The following is a 17,170-nucleotide window of genomic DNA, read 5'->3' as shown; positions in this document are numbered from 1 at the left end:
GCAAGTGGGAAAAGCGCAACAACTCTCCCTGGGAATGTCTGGGCAGTAAACACCCCTCCAGCGCCTCTCTGGGCTCCTGGGGCAGACAGTGTGTAAACTGTTTTACCACTGCACCAATCCCCCGTTTTCTTTAGGACCCCTTTGTGTCTCCACCCTGTTGCTGGCCAGTTGGGAGCACACCCTCCACCGCCTGCCGCCTGCCAGAGCCACTCACATAATGTGGGCTTTGTTTATGTGTCCATAAATATTTGACAATTCAGAAGCAGTGCAGTTCTCAGCACAAACAGAAAGGAATATTCCTGGGCAATTTCAGGGTCATCAGAACACTATAAGGCCTCCCCCAAACAGGGCCAGACACACAAAGGTGGAGGACTAAGGGGGTCATCCAGGCTAGGAACTAAGTCAAGTGGGTCAGTCGGCCTCTGGGGGAGGCTTGCTGGCACAGAAGGTGTAGGAAAAACCGAAGGGCTCAGTTGCCCTTCTCCCTGATCACTGTACCTTGGGCATCCACTTACGAACGCACTGAGGGTGAGCTAAATCCCTTAGCTAGACTCAGGTGGAGACCTGCAGCATTACTGGCACTTACAGCCCTCCTGATGGTGAATTTCTCAGAGAAAAATCTTGATTCTTCACAATTCCATTCTTTGGGGGAAGCTGCCATTGCAGGTCTGTGGCTGCAAATACGGGAGAAACCCACCCACAAAGCAGAGAGCCAGGGTGGAGGTCTGGTAGGGGAGGGTAGATACGGCTCCCAGGCAGAACTCCTAACAGCTGTGCTGTCAACAAGCGTCCAGGAGGCTTGTTTAAGCGAACTCACACATAAGGGATTTTTCTGCTCTTCGCGTTCTACCCTCTCAGTCTAAACTCAGCTCTGACCTCACAGAATACCGAATCGCTTTATTTTCAACTGATTCTATTGAGTTAAAAATAATAAACAATTGGTGCAGGAATCCCCTGGCAGTCCGGGGGTTAAGTGATCCAGGTTCAATTCCTGGTCTGGAAACTAAGATCCCACAAGCCTCACAGTATGGTCAAAAACAAACCAAAAAACAAAACAACAACAACAACTGGTGCACCAAAGAGAAACAACAAGGGAAAGAGCTACCTGTAATCCTGATATCATTTTCTTGGCTTCCTCCATTTCTTTTTCCAAATGTTCTTGTTGTTCCAACAGCTGCTCTTCCCATGAAGTCTCCAGGTAGGTCCGGGGGCTGCCTGGTCTCCAGTCCCGGGGTAATGGAGAGTCTGTCTCCTCTATGAGAGGGGAGGAGGGAGTACAGCTCATGGTGAAAAAAACTGAGTTTGGGAGCAAGCCCTCGCCGTCCTCCGCGTTCACAGGGCTGGGTCACCTGCCTTCTGCACCTGCCTCACTGCACAGGCTGGACTCTCCAGCAGGTGGGGGTGTGAGACAGGAAGAACTGGCCACTGTCTCCACTAACCCTGGGTGCCAGGGAGCAAAGCTGAACTTAGTCGAGGTGGTCCACCCTCTTCAGAACCTTAAGGATTCCCTCCCGGGGAACCCTGGTAGGGGGCAGGTTTTACTCTTTACTCTAGAACTGGCCCTCCCAGGGCTCGGTCCCTCAAGCAACAAAGAGAGGAGCTCTCAGATGCAATGAAAAGGAGCTTCAGAGGGGAGACCTCTACTCATATTCCTTTGACCATTTTGGGAGGACGGAACCCCTTTCACATATAACATTGTGTGAGTCACAAAAACAGGAAACAGACCGGTATAAGCAAACTCTGTACCTCCCTCTCTCCAGTTTTATTTCCCTGTCTTTACAGTCTCTTTTTCTGACTTCATTGGTAAGAATGAATATTATAATAAGCCTAATCCCTCTGGGTTGTTGTCTGATTTCACGAGACAACTATGTGTGGCACCCATGGTGCCCGGCCCAGAGCAAGCACTCTGTAAAAACCTCCCTCTCTCTCCCCAGGGTCCCCGGACTTTCTGACTCAGTAACATAACTAACTTTCTGGGTACTGATGCCAGGGCTAGATGGAGTGTGAAATAAGGAAGAATTTAATTCCAGTTTTCCTTCAGAGGACTTCGGTTTCATTATCTTTCAGGCAAATAAAACTCTTAAGTCACCCACTTTGCTTCTTCCTTGCTTTCCTCTGTGTTTATCTAAGAAAAAGGAGACTGAGACAGAGGAAGGAGAAGTCTAAACAAGTAGCCTTTACACAAAACATGATGCCGACCTGCTCTCTGCTGTATATTCTCAGACACCTCCGCTCCATATATTCCTGGCCCGAAGTTAAGTTACAGAAGTACTGAAATTACTTGCATAATACAGAAATAATAAAAACTTTTTACTTGAGCAGGCTTCTGACAGTTCCAAAGTCATCTCCTAATTTCGCAGGTGGTCAGCTGTCTACACTGCCGCAGGACATCTGACAGTTTGGACAGTGGAAGTGACAATTTGTGAGAGGATACGACATTCACTGGCTCCAAAGCAATAGAGCTCTCTAGAATGGACCCTGCATGCACAGACTGTGTGTGGAGAAGGCCAGGGAGCTGATAGTAGACAGTCAGGACCCCCAAACTCTTTATGCTGAAGGCTGTTCCTTGAGCCACCCCAGGCAGGCCGAGAATATAGTACCTGTTCTGTTCTCTATTCCTTCGGAGGGAATAATCACGAAATCTGCCTTCTCCTCCGACTGGGTTATAATGGATTCGCTCTTCGCACTGTGGATAGGACTGGGGGAAGTCAGGCTGTGACGGAAGGAAAAAGAAGAGAAACAATTATTGCAAACAGCTGTTTAGAAGCCAACTTTCCCAATTTATTCCAGAGATGGGTTCTTATTCATCTAACTCCTACTGCCTAAAGGCAGTGCCTGGCCCACAATAAGAAAAAATACTTGTTGAATGAATGATGAACTTGTTAAATGAATGAAATGAATGCTGAATGACCCATCCCAGGAAGCTTCCACAACAAAGTTGCCTTTAAGCCTAATTCAATAAGAGATTTATCAAACTGGTGGATAATGCAGCATTTTAAAGAACTCCACTTTTGTTTGGTTTGGCTTTTTGTTTTTGTCCTTCACTTACCACCACCACCACCTCCTCCATCATGATCCCTGGGCCCAAGTTCAGAGACTGATGGACTATGCATTTTAGTAGCTTTGGGAGCTGAAAGGAAAATATATTTCTAATACATTGATCTATCACAGACACATGCAATACCAGCAGAATAATCATGGCAGATCTGGGCTGCTCCCAAAGGCAGAGACAAAGTGAAGGGTGCCTCAACGGAGAAAAACTGCAGAGTGTGGACAGTGCCAGGCTGAGCAAAGGGTGATATATCAACAATGCTAGGATGTGATACAGAAAAGGGTGTAATATCTCAAAAGGGGATAACACCTGCCAAGGGACAATAAAGGTTTACTTGATTTACTGCCAAGAGTTATTCATATCTCTGCCACACTAATTTTTAAATTGTCAGAGGGCTTCCCTGGTGGTCTAGTGGTTGGGAGTCCACCTGCCAATGCAGGGGACAAGGGTTTGATCCCCGTTTGCGGAAGATTCCACATGCCCAGAGCAACTAAGCCTGTGCACCACAACTACTGAGCCTGTTCTCTAGGTCCCAGGAGCCGCAACTACTGAATCCCGAGCACCCTAGAGACAGTGCTCTGCAACAAGAGAAGCCACCACAATGAGAAACCCAAGCACTGCAACCAAAGAGGAGCTCCCACCCGCCGCAACCAGAGAAAGCCTGAGCAGCAGTGTAGACCCAGCATGACAAAATGACAAATAAATAAATCTTTTTTTAAAAACTGTCATCAGAAATCTTGCAACAATTCTTAAATTCTAATATAACTACTAGCTTTGGAAGGAATGGTTTGCATTTGGGAGGAAGCAGAATTTTAAATCTCCAGAAGCAAGTCTACAGGATACGATGGAATGCGAGGCTGACACTGCCATCTGAAGAGCCCTCTTTCTTTGCACCCACCTTGAGAACATCAGCACCAAAACAATCTCAGGGGTTGTGGGGTCTGCAGGCCCAGCCCCCTCTCAGGAATTCTTTCCAAATCCATCACCCAGACAACAGTGAAAGTGTCTTGGATTCACTGACCCACTTAATGTGCCCCTGAAGTCTCCCAGGCTAATCCTCACAGCCACGATCAGGAGTTAACATTTCATCTTCCTAGAAACCACGAAAAACAAGAGCCAAGCACAGTGGAGGCAGCCAGTGATTTCAAAAAGCTCTGAAGCAGCCTGACGACTAGTGTCTCAACCTCCTCAGTGTCCCGGGTTTTGGGATTTGGTGGGAATGACCTCAACCAGTAATACACTCTCATCCTTATCAGAACCATAGGGGAAAAAAGTTGTCTTTTGCTCCTGCAAATTAAAAAAAGTGTCACTTAACAATATCTATATATTTACAACCCAAACAGGCAGACAGGTGGAGAAAGGCAAGAAGTGCTATTTAGAAAAGGAAATTGCTCCAGGGAACTCTCTTATCCATCTCTCACCACTTAGGCAATCTAACTTCCAGGCCAACATGAATCAGCTGCTGGAAAAGCACCAGTCTAGGACTACCATTCACAAGAAGAATAGATTTTTGCTCTTCAGGCCTCAGCGTTCACCTTCTTATAGAAATAGAGATCTGAGTGCAGAAAGAGGCCTGCACCCCAGCTGGTCCTCTTTGAGAAATGGTAAGACCACACTTTCCCAGCTGACAAGGCGCTGTGGCTGACGGGTGCCCCCGCCTGCATCTGGCTGGACCACAGTGGATATGTGTGAGACGAAGGGGGTGGGGGGTGGGAGGAGTGGTGTGAATCTAGGATGCGGGGAAAACTGCTTTCCTGAGAGCAGAGACGCATGCTCAGCTAGATCAGCTCAGCGGCTCCCTCCTAAGTGAGCCATCTCCCATATAAGGGCAGAAGGAGGCGGATGTCTGCATACCCAGCCCCACTGGGGGAGTGGCAGAGCAGCCAAAGAAAACAACATTTCTCTTTCTTGAATTGGGGCTGCCAGTATGTGAGCCACAGAGAGAAAAAACCCTGAAACTAAACGGCTGGGTCTAAAAGATAAAAGAAATCTGAGGAAGAAAAATCCTGAGGCACATGTCAGAGCAAGCTGCCTTCCCCAAGGAAGAACCTCATGCAGGAGAATCATACACAAACGTTATTTTAATGCTAATTAATTACATGGCTTGGGATCTCCCTGATGAGCTTAAAAAACTGCTTTATAAACAAGTAAACCCCCACTTGCCATTATAATCCTGTCAAGACAGGGAACAACTGATTACAAATCAGGTCTGACTGATACATTCCTAATTCCCACAGGTCTAACATCTCTCCAATCTTAACTTGTCAGACAAGCAGTCTCCCAGAAAAGATATCTCCAATTAAAAGTCCAATCAATTTTTTAAATGGGTACAAGGCAATAAGAGTTCTGTTATGTCCTGAAGTGCTGGCTTCAGCAGAGACCAGACGGGGGGCGGTCAAAAGCCACTCCTTCTCCCATGCTGGTTGCAGCTTCTTAAATAAACCCACTGTATTTTACAGTGCTCATCTCAGGCCCGCAAGCAGGCTGTTCTCCCCAGAACAGCGCCCCCACCGAACCCCCGCCTGTCTCTGGCCAACAGCATCCTCCAGTCCTGGCCCTGCTCCCACCCAAGCCCCCGACACACACCTCCAAAGCCCAAGTGGCTTCAGCTCACCATTTGACCTGCGTCCCGCCCATGGTCCCCCTCGTGGCTCCGGCTTCAGCAAGTCGGCTTCCCTGGGTGAAGCGGGAGGCTGAGAGTCAGCCTCCCCGATTCGGGCATGTCTCCCCGCGCTGGGGGCCCCCGAAGAACGACTCCTCTGGGCAGGCCAACTAGGAGAGCCGCTCACCCCGGTCCGGGCAGAGAGCAGAGAGGGCAGAGAGACAGGCGTCTCGGCCCCAGGCAGGGCGATGCTCCGGGCTCCGGGGCGCGCCGTCCCGGCAGCTCAGACACTGCAGCGGCCCGGCCTCAGCGGAAACCGCCTCCCCTCTCAGGCTGCCGGCCCCCGGCAGCCGCATCCGTGGTCCCCGCGGCCGCGCGGCTCCGGGAGTGCCCCCGGGCGCAAGCATCTCAACCCATCTCCGAAAAGCCCTGCCCGCGGCTCCGGCCGAGCGGTCGAGTGCCCGGGCGGGCGGCGATCCCCGCTCCGCGCCGCCTCCCGGTCCCGCCCTCCCGCGCCCTCCTCCCCCCGCTCTCCGAGCTGTCACACGCGGCCGGGCAGCGCCGGGATCCGTCCGACTCAGGCGGGCGCTCCGCGGGCTGGCCGAGCCCCCGGGGCAGAGCCGGGCGGGGCTGCGGGGCCCGGAGGCGGCCCCGGGCGAGGCGGTGGAGGCGCCGCGGGGTCGGCAGAAGCCCGGGAGGGCTGCGTGCTCCCCTCCTTCGGAGGAGCCCAGGACTGGCGGCCGTGCCTTCTCTCCTCTGACCCCTGCCTTCCCAGGCACCGAGGTCCGGGTGGGTCTAACTCGGCTCCTCGCGGGAGGGGGTTCCCCCGGAAACCCGCAGAACGCTGGTCTCCACCCGCCCCAACCTTCCTCTCGGGCGTTTCACGCTTGTTTTCCACCCCCTCGCCCCCCCAACTAAGGAGCCTTTTGCTTGGATCCTGAGAGGCTGGCCCGAGGTTTACGGGTCTGAGAAGCAACAGGCGAGCAGTCTGGCAGGGCTTTGCCAGGATGTCTGTCAAGGAGCAGGGGGAGGGGACCATACGTAAGGGGCTATCTTCTGAGCCACTCTTTCCTGAGTCACATCCCGGGTGTCTCCTGGCCTTCACGGATCACTGCGTGCGGGTTGCGGGGAGGAGCAGGGCAAAATGTCCCGGACCCTTCTGGGTGCCAACTGAGCATCCCAAAGAGGTGAGTGAGAGGGTGGCCGAGAAGAAAACGACCGAATCAGGAAGAAGAGAAAGAGGAAAACCAACTGTTCTCTGAACGCTCTCCTAGAAAACGGTCACTGCCAGCCACTGCAGCCCGATTTCCAGCAGCTCCGAATTCACACTGTCTCATACCCTGCCCCCAGTCTTGAGTTCTGCCAGACAGGAAGGAAGCAGGTGCTCTCAGGAAAAAATTCCGGACTTTTTTTTTTTCTCTAACTCTGGCAAGCGCTATCAATCACAGGAAAGTAAAAGGCCTGTAGCCATACAGGAAGCAATAGATCTCATTGTACAACAGAATATCTTTTGATTCTGTACCAAGTGATAGTCCAAGCAGAAGCAAGGAAAAACTGGTTTAGATTCTCAATAAAAGCACATCTACTGCTTAATGGACACAAGGTTCCCTTCTGGGGTGATGCAAATTTCTCTGAACTGGATAGAGGTGATGGTTGCACAATATTAATGAAGGTGCTACATACCACTGAATCATACACTTTAGAATGATTAATGGTTAATTTAATGTTGTGTGAATTTTGAAAATAAAAAATCTATTAAATGTGAAAATTAAAAATCAAGCAAGGTTATCAGTATATTAAAATGATGGAAAGGATTCTATTTAATTTCCAAGCAAATTAGAAAATGGCCCATCAAATTAAGATGGAATTTTATGAAGAAAAGAAATAGGAGGAAGAAAACAAAGACAGAAAATACATACATGTCAGACAAAGAACAATTAGGCTTAACTGGAACAGACTAATCTGGGTTGATGAGAGAAAAGGTCATTAGAGCATAAATTAAATATGATTCTGCAATGAAATTAGTAAATAAGATAACAACATCTGGGGATGTGTTTACAGGAGCGTGATTTACATAAGCCAGGAAAATAGTCTTTCTCTGCCACCATACCTGGCATTGATCAGGCTTTTATCAGCGCCCTGTGTCCTGGTTTGGTCTCTGCAATTGGCTCTAAGGGATATAGACAGCCTTTCAGCTACAGTCACTCACATCGCTAGCCCATTCAAATGTGTACTGATCTGCCACAATTGCCAGCCCTACAAATGAAAGCTGGAAACATTCTTAAAGCACTAAGGCAACTCTGCTCATTTCCTCTTGCTACGAGCTTTATACAACCTTCTCAGGCACAAAGACAGTGCAATGGAACTGGCTCTCATAAACACTGGCAGCTGATAAATAAATATCAAAAAGATCCAGCTGGGCGCTGACAGGTCCCAGTCATGCCCCGACGTGGACACAGCTAAGCCTTAACACTGGTATGTGGGAAATTCACAAGCATCTCACCCTGCCCTCTTGCCAACACAAAACCACAAGGCCGTGCTGAGGGTTACCCCTTGTGAGCCACACACAAACTGAGCGAAGAGGAGAGACTTTGGTGCCTTATTGCCTGTTGCATGGGTACCTGAAGCTGCCAACCCTGAGAACCTCCATGAATTGAGGACTGTAGCAATGAAGAATCTCAGGCCACGGTTACCTGGAGCAGCTGGACTCAGACGGGGACCTTTGCTGTCCTTCATACTGCTGCACCAGGGCTCGCACGCTCCAGCATGGATTCTCAATCTCCTCATCCATGCTACTGTTCCTAAAGTCGGAGGGCACCAATAAAGGAGAGGGTGTCAGTCCTTCGGGCCCACCCACGAACTACTGATAGATGCCACTATGGGACTCTTGTGGGTAAAAAGACGGACGAGGCAAAGCCCCTGCCTTTAAGACGTTTGAAATCTGGCAAGGAAGGTAGAGAAACCAATAATTTCACCAGTCTTTGCAACACCTCGGAGTCGTGCTCCCTCTCTGACACACTACCCACAAAGCATCTCCTGCCATGACTCTCTGGGATACCCAACCTTCAGGATACACACCAGGGAGAGACTCGGGGTGAATCGGGATGGTGCTCCCACGTACCTCCCAGTGCAGAAAACACACAGTGCCAAAGGAATATGTTTAAAACTCTGGGCACCAGAGAGAAGAATTACATATGATTCCTTTACATTCTGCTAAAGTCCAAATGTGCACGTGCCGTGCATGCCAAGTCACTTAAGTCGTGCCTGATTCTTTGTGATCCCAAGTACTGCAGTCCGCCAGGCTCCTCTGTCCCTGGGATCCTCCAGGTAAGAATACTGGAGTGGGTTGCCATGCCCTTCTCCAAAAGTCAAAATAAACATGCCTAAAAGAAAGGTTGTTTTTTTTTTTTTTTTCTCTTTTGGAGCACCCTCTCCAACCTCCACTCCATACTCTTTTCTGCAATGTGGGCTGTTTAGGTGATATTTCCATCTACTGCACAATTATCATTTAAGGGAAGAAATATCAGTGCAGGTCGAATTCCCATCCCCAGATTTCTATCCTTACCTCTGTCGGTATCGAAAGACATCCCGCCCAGACCGCGACATGTCATGACACACATCAGCCAGAGCAGCGGCGGCTCCCTGGGCCACAGCAGTGGCACAGTGAGGCTGGTGAGTCTGCAGTGGGGCTCCGGCATCCCGTCCTTGGCTCACTGTCCTGCTGGAGCCAGGTTTGAAATGAGCTGCCAAGGCCAGGACCAGCCTCATGATAGACTTCAGGTTGCCTTCCACGATATCTGAGGATCAGAACAGACCAAGAGGTCCTAAGAGGGAAGCGGAGTGCTGAGGAAGCACTCGGTTCCTATGCAACTGCTGCTGCTGCTGCTGCTAAGTCACTTCAGTCGTGTCCAACTCTGTGCGACCCCATAGACGGCAGCCCAGCAGGCTCCCCCGTCCCTGGGATTCTCCAGGCAAGAATACTGGAGTGGGCTGCCATTTCCTTCTCCAATGCATGAAAGGGAAAAGTGAAAGTGAAGTCGCTCAGTCGCGTCCGACTCTTAGCGACCCCATGGACTGCAGCCTACCAGGCTCCTCCGTCCATAGAATTCTCCAGGCAAGAGCACTGCAGTGTCTGCTAGGGAACAGGAAAGCAAGGCAGTCAAGCTCTCTGTCCTCACAAAGCTGTGTTTAATAGGGAGACCGAAGAGTTAAAGCAATGACCATAAAATGTAATAACATAAAGTGAAGTCACTCAGTTTTGTCCGACTTGTTGTGACCCCATGAGAGCCTCCTCTGTCCATGGGATTTTCCAGCCAAGAGTACTGGAGTGGGTTGCCATTTCCTTCATACCATAGGAAAAGCACAAGATTCTTTGGGAACTCAGAGGAGAAGCATCTGTCTAGTTTAGAGGCCTCAGGGAAGGATTTCCAGACAAGGTGAGTCCTAAACTGAGGCTCGACTGACCAATAGAGGTTCATCAGATGAGGAAAGAGAAGGAAAAGAGTATTCCAAGAAGAGGGAACAGCAGGCATGAAGGTGTAGATGCCATCCAGTATGGGAGCCACTGGCCACACATAGCTGTTGAGCACTTAAAAGGCAGCAGTGGTCTTAACTGAAATGTGCTGTGAGTGTACTTAGCACACACAAAAAAAACTGAATGAAAAATCTCATGAGATTTAGTATAAAAAAATAGAATGCAAAATATCTCACTGATAGTTTTTTACACTGATTATATGTTGAGCTGATCATATTCTGGATATGCATGCATGCCTGCTAAGTCACTTCAGTCGTATCCAACTCTTTGAGACCCCATGGGCTGTAGCCCGCCAGGTTCCTCTGTCCATGGGGCTTCTCCGGGTAAGAATACTAGAGTGGGACTGCCATTTCTTTCTCCAGGGGATCTTCCCAACCAAGGGATCAAACCTGGGTCTCCTGCATTGCAGGTGGATTCTTTACCCAATGAGCCACCAGGGAAGCCCTCATTTTGGATACATGGGTTAAATAAAATATATTATCAAAATTAATTCCACTAATTTCTTTTTTGTAATGTGGCTATTTAGACACATTCAAATCAAGAATGTGACTTACTTTATATTTCTATGGCACACACTGGAAGAGGAACAGAAAGCAGTTTAGTGTAGCCAGAGTTCAGAGTTCAGGGGGAGAGGGGGAAAGACGAAGGAGATGAAGTGGAGGTCAGGTCAGAAAGGGCATAGTAAGCCAGAGAAAGGACTCTAGGTTTTATCTTAAGGGACCTCAGGTGCAGAGGAATGACATGAGCGTATCGTACTCTTAGAAAGATCGTTCTGGCTGCAGTGTGGAGAGCAGACGGGAGGGGGGCAGAAATGGATGCGGTGGGACTGATTAGGAAGCAATTGCACTTCTCCAGGTAAAAGACAGTGATGTCCTGAATGACTGTTCCCTCAAAATAGCTGACTTTAATGGGCCAGATCCCCAAGCCCACTCCTCACGGGGCCTGGATCAGAGAAATATCTGACATTCTAAATTTTGTCCTAGGAAAAAAAAAGAGAGAGAGAGAGAGAAAGGCAGACAGAAAATAACACGATGGGTCTGGTTAATGTCAGAAAATAGACAAAACTGTATTTTTTTCAGCTTCACAGCCTTTTAAATATGCAAGGTTTCCAAAAGGATTGATACCTGCTACAGGACATTCTCAATGGTCAGTAACTGCCCTGCCTGAATGAGCCCAACAGAGAGAACACTAACAACATGGAAAGGAGGGCTCCCTCCTACCTCCATTCTCATCAGAGCCATAGGCAATCAGGCCCAGAAACTGAGGCTGAAACAAACCAGATTATAATCCGTTCCAGAGTCAGAGTGAGAGGACCAGAGAGCCTGTGCCTTCTGAGGACAGCTACATCATTTCTCCCCTGCAGCCTGGGCTCAAACTGCAATGAGAGCTGTCCTTCATCTGGCTCCAGGAGAGGGCGTATGCAGAGATGAAAGAGCTTTTTGATCCTGCCCGGAGATGTCCTGTGATGTTCAGAAAAAAACTGCTATCAAATATTTTCCTTCTGGAAAACTGGATAGAAGAAAGTAGGCTATTATGATCTGAGATAATAACTGTCATGAAACACTAGGAACACAGAAAAATATCATCTATCTTCATGTTTGGTATCTTAAACAAGATGTTCTAAAATTAATATCCAAACGTTGTCATTTCTTTTCTGTTAATTTTCCTACACACACTCAAGCAAAACTTTATTCAGTTAAAATGAAGAGCTTCTACCTCCACCCTGGTCTCCAAAGCACCTGGATTTTGATAATTATTCCACCCCAAGAGGATGACTTTCCTTATGTGGAAAAAGATGTGAGGTCATCAGCCTAATCCCACTGCAGTCTACTCTGAGCCCTCAGCTACACTGTGGATGGTTCTTCTGAAGGTGGCAATCCCCAGGTAAAGATGAGTGTACTCAGCCACCACGGACAGAAGGAAGCACTGACCTTTAGCTGAAGTCTGGTGCATACGAATCTTTTTGGAGGCTACAAACTGTAACACTTTTTCCACATTATTCTTCATCTCTTGTTGGTTACTGGGACTCAGCTGTACCCCACTCAGCTTTTCTCCTGCTGTTAGAAGAGAGAAAATACATGAAGTTATGGAGACGAGTACTATCACAGTTTCATAGTAGCCAGACACAGAGAGAATATTTGATGTAAACACTAACATTATCTATAAATATGTAAGGGAGTTAGGCCTTCGTGTTTGTAATCTTGATGGGAAATAGGAAAATCAAAGCATTCTGGAGGGTCTTTGAATTTTCACATCTATTCCCTGGGGCCTGTGAAGTTACTATGTGTACATTTATTCATTCAACAAATATTCACTGAGCACCCACTGTGTGCCAGGCACTGTTTGAGGCACCAGAGAAAGAGCAGTGACCAAGACATTGTCTGTCTTTCCTTCCATCATAGAGTTTATATCTGCAGGGATGAGAGATGACCAAGATAACAGATAAATGTTTGACATAATTTCAGGTAATGCTAAGTGCCATGCTGTGCTAGTCACGTCCAACTCTTGGCGACCCCACGGACTGGGGTCCACCAGGCTCCTCTCTCCATGGGACTTCCCAGGCAAGAATACTGGAGGGGGGTACCATTTCCTACTCCAGCGGATCTTCCCCACCCAGGGATTGAACCTGGGTCTCTTGAGTCTCCTGTGCTGGCCTGTGGATTCTTTACAACTAGCACTATCTGGGAAGCCCAGTGATAAGTACTATGAGGAAAAACAAAGACGAGTAACCACGGTCTGTCTGAACACATTTGGGCAGAGACTTGAATAAAATCAGAGAGGAGAAGATTTGCAGAGACAGCATTCCAGGCTGAGGAACGGTAAGTACCAACTCCAAGGCGGGAATGAGATCAGCTTATCTGAGAAACAGCAACAAGACCCTGTGGCTGGAGTGGAGGGAGCAAGGAGTCGAGTTCTAGGACAGGTAGAGAGGTAAGCAAGGCCAGGTCACGTGGGGCTTTGGCAACTAGAGCAAAAGAGCAAAGACCTTGAATTTTATTCTATATGTAATGGGCAGAAAATGCAGGCTTGGAGGTAAGGGAGTTCAATTCAGTTCAGTTCAGTCGCTCAGTTGTGTCCAACTCTTTGCCACCCCATGGACTACACCATGCCAGGCTTCCCCGTCCATCACCAACTCCCAGAGCTTGCTCAAACTCATGTCCATCGAGTTGGTGATGCCATCCAACCATCTCATCCTCTGTCGTCCCCTTCTTCTCCCACCTTCAATCTTTCCCAGCATCAGGGTCTTTTCCAATGAGTCAGTTCTTCACATCAGGTGGCCAAAGTACTGGAGTTTCAGCTTTAGCATCAGTCCTTCCAATATATATTCAGGACTGATTTCCTTTATGACTGACTGGTTTGATCTCCTTGCAGTCCAAGGGACTCTCAAGAGTCTTCTCCAACACCTCAGTTCAAAGCCATCAATTCTTTGGCGTTCAGCTTTCTTTATAGTCCAACTCTCACATCCACACATGACCACTGGAAAAACTATAGCCTTGAACTAGACAGACCTTTGTTGGCAGAGTAATGTCTCTGCTTTTGAATATGCTGTCTAGGTTGGTCATAGCTTTTCTTCCAAGGAGCAAGCATCTTTTAATTTCATGGCTGCAGTCACCATCTGCAGTGATTCTGGAGCCCAAGAAAATAGTTTGTCACTGTTTCCATTGTTTCTCCATCTATTTGCCATGGAGTGATGGAACCAGATACCATGATCTTGATTCCAGTTTGTGCTTCATCCAGCCCGGTATTTCACATGATGTACTCTGCATATAAGTTAAATAAGCCAGGTAATGATATATAGCCTTGACGTACTCCTTTCCCGATTTGGAACCAGTCTGTTGTTCCATGTTTGGTTCTAACTGTTGCTTCTTGACCTACAGATTTCCCAGGAGGCAGGTAAGATGGTCTGGTATTCCCATCTCTTTCAGAATTTTCCACAGTTTGCTGTGATCTACACAGTCAAAAGCTTTGGCATACTCAATAAAGCAGAAGTAGATGTTTTTCTGGAATTCTCTTGCTTTTTATATGATCCAGTGGATATTGGCAATTTGATCTCTGGTTCCTCTGTCTTTTCTAAATCCAGCGTGAACATCTGGAAGTTCACACAGTTCACATTCTATTGATGCCTGGCTTGAATAATTTTGAGCATTACTTTGCTAGCATGTGAGATGAGTTACCTGACCTGCTTAATGCTTTTAAAAGTTGACTTCATGTGGACATCGATTCTGTGAAGAGGAAACAGGGAGAGCTGTTAGAAAGGAAATGAAAATAGTCAAGTGAGAGATAATGATGGTTTGGGAAGAAGCTGAGAGGTGAAAAGTGAGATACCAGGTACATTTTTAATATAAAGCAAACAGCACATGTGAAGGGCTGACTACGACAGATGAGAAAAAGAGAATAATTAAAGACAACTTCTAAGTGTTCTGCTTTAACAACTGAGGGAATGGTACTGTGATGTGTTAGTCAGATGAAGGATCTCAGAGGACAGAGGGATCAGTGGCGTGAAGGAAAAGTTCTGATTAGGACACGTGAAGTGAGAGTAGCATTTTAGACATCCAAGCAGAGAAGTTGAATAGGAAGCTGATATTCACTCCTAGAACTCAAGGAAAAGCTTAGGGCTAAAGAGTCAAATTTGGGAAGAGACCACTTAGGGATAGAGAATATACAAAAGAACTAAGGTCTGAACCTCTAAGGAGAACTTCCAACATTTAGAGGTCAGGAGGGCTTCCCAGGTGGTGCGGTTGGTAAAGAATCCGGCTGCCACTGCAGAAGATGCAAGAGACACGGGTTCAATCCCTGGGTTGGGAAGATCCTCTAGAGTAGGAAGTGGCTACCCATTTCAGTACTCTTGCCTGGAAAATTCCATGGACAGAGGAGGCTGGCGGGCTACAGTCGATGGGATCACAAAGAGTCAGACATGACTAAGCATGTACGCGCGCACACGCACGTGCACACACACACACGCACACACACACACACACACACACACACACACACAGGAGAAAGCCAGCAGAGCGAACAGGAAAGGCCAGTGAGGAAGGAGGAAGCCTTCAAGCCCACAGGATCCTGGAGACCGAGGGAAGATGTTTGGAGGAGGAGGGAGTGATCCACTGTGTCAAGTTCTGCTAAGCTGAACAAAATGAGGACTGAGCCGTGGCCACGGGATTTGACAGAGCAGAGTTGTGACCTCAAGGAGAACAGTTTCAGGGGCACAGTAGTAGGATCAAAAGCTCAGTGAGGGCCAGCTCAAGAAAGAACGCAATCTCAAGTAGTGAATTCAGAGAGATTTTCTCTACAGCCAAGTTGCAACAGAATGCAGCATTTAAGAGCCTGGGTTTTGAAAAACAAGAATACACATTCATATTGCCTGTATATGCACCATTAAATATCTCTGGAAAGAATAGCCAGAAACTGCTAACGCTGGCTGCCTCCAGAAAGAACAAGTAACTGGCAAGGGGACAGACGGAGGAAATGGCTTTTGATTTTCTAACTTCTTGTGCTGTCTGGATTTTCTAACTGATTATATTTCCAGGATAATCTGTTCAAATGAGTGAAAAATTAAAAGTTGAAAATTAGCTTTGGAATTAAAGTATATCTAGGCTTGTACCTCTCCTTTACCACTATTCTTATGTGACCTTGCAAAGTTGCTTAAGGGTTTCTCTGGTGGCTCAGACAGTAAAGAATCTGCCTGCAATGCAGGAGACCCAGGTTCTGGGTTGGGAAGACTCCCTGGAGAAGGGAAAGGCTATCCACTCCAGTATTCCTGCCTGGAAAATTCCAAGGACAGACCTTTCTAAATCTCAAAAAATAAGTAAAATACTTAAATGCTATCCATTATCATAAATCAATCAAAGTAGTGCTTTTAGCAATGCTTCATATATATGTACACACACATATATGTGTGTGTATATATACATAAACTGCTCCTGGAAATGGGGGTAATATTATGTTTTTCAAACATTGATGATTAAGTAAAATTAAATGAGACAGTGTTCAATACACAGTAGCTGCTGTTACTATTATCATGGTTATTATCACTAAAAGTGAATAATGAATATATGAGCTGTCTCAATGAAGTATTTCTGGACAGGCTGCCTGATGCAAGCCTGCCTTCTTACATATTACTCAAACCCACATCCTTCAAATATGTCAATGAATGTTTGAGTACCTGTTATGTGTCTGGCACTTGGTTAAGGATCGTGGAAACAAGAGGGAAAAAAATTACGCTGTACCTGCTCTTAAAGAGCTCAATCTATACTGGAGAGGTAGATAAGAAGCAATTATCATTTGGTGAGAGAAATAATAAGAGGTGTGGACAAATGCTGTGGAAATAAGGTTATGATACCATCTAATAAGAAAGACAGGCATCAACTCTTGGGCTTTTTCAACAAGGTCTTCTTATCTTAGTCGGGTCCTTTTGTTGGTAACACACTTTCTTTTTGCCTGGCTGCCACTTCTCTTTCCAGCCTCAGTGTAGACATCAGATCTTCTGGCAAGCCATCCTAGAATCCCTAACAGTGGGTTAGGTGCCCGCCCTCTGCTCTTATCTGTGCTTGCCCCATCACAGTACTAAATACATTACTGGAAGTGACTTCGCTCTCCAGTCTTTCCAACTAGATTGGGAGACTTGAGAGCCACGACCGTGCTCTTCATCACACTCCCAAAGTTTAATGCAGCACCTGGAACACAGTGTTTACTGACTAATAAATAAATTAGTTAACCTTGGGCAAGTATCTTAAGTCTTCCCTACTTCCACTTCCATAAGACTTTAAAGAAGTAGCTCAGTTGGTAAAGAACCCGCCTGCCAATGCAGGAGACTAGGGTTCAGTCCCTGGGTGGGGAAGAATGCCTGGAGGAGAAAATGGCAATCCACTCCAGTATTCTTGCCTGGGAAATCTCATGGACAGAGGAGCCTGGCAGGCTACAGTCCACGGGGTCACAAGAGTTGGACACGACTTAGAGACTAAACCACCACCAAAAATCT

At 47.4% G+C, this 17,170-nt stretch overlaps 1 protein-coding gene across 4 annotated transcripts in view; it reads right to left on the bottom strand.

Moving 5' to 3' along the window:
• Nucleotides 1-17,170, bottom strand: part of DIXDC1 (DIX domain containing 1) — a 70,979-nt gene that overhangs the window by 22,293 nt on the left and 31,516 nt on the right. For 2 of the 4 annotated variants that reach the window (XM_040257947.1, XM_040257946.1), the window contains 5 exons: nt 12,120-12,245; nt 9,220-9,451; nt 8,348-8,455; nt 2,601-2,713; nt 1,106-1,254 (listed from right to left, as the gene is read on the bottom strand). In XM_040257947.1, coding sequence (XP_040113881.1) covers nt 1,106-1,254; nt 2,601-2,713; nt 8,348-8,455; nt 9,220-9,451; nt 12,120-12,245 — 728 coding nt within the window. Of the gene's footprint in view, nt 1-1,105; nt 1,255-2,600; nt 2,714-5,666; nt 6,131-8,343; nt 8,456-9,219; nt 9,452-12,119; nt 12,246-17,170 lie in introns of those variants that run through there. The other 2 variants (XM_040257948.1, XM_040257949.1) reach the window with 2 other exon arrangements.

This window comes from Oryx dammah, unplaced genomic scaffold (assembly GCF_014754425.2).
Source record: "Oryx dammah isolate SB20612 unplaced genomic scaffold, SCBI_Odam_1.1 HiC_scaffold_17, whole genome shotgun sequence".
NCBI lineage: Eukaryota > Metazoa > Chordata > Mammalia > Artiodactyla > Bovidae > Oryx > Oryx dammah.
The sequence above is the reverse complement of the archived record's forward strand: the minus strand, read 5'-3'. Positions and strand labels throughout refer to the sequence as shown.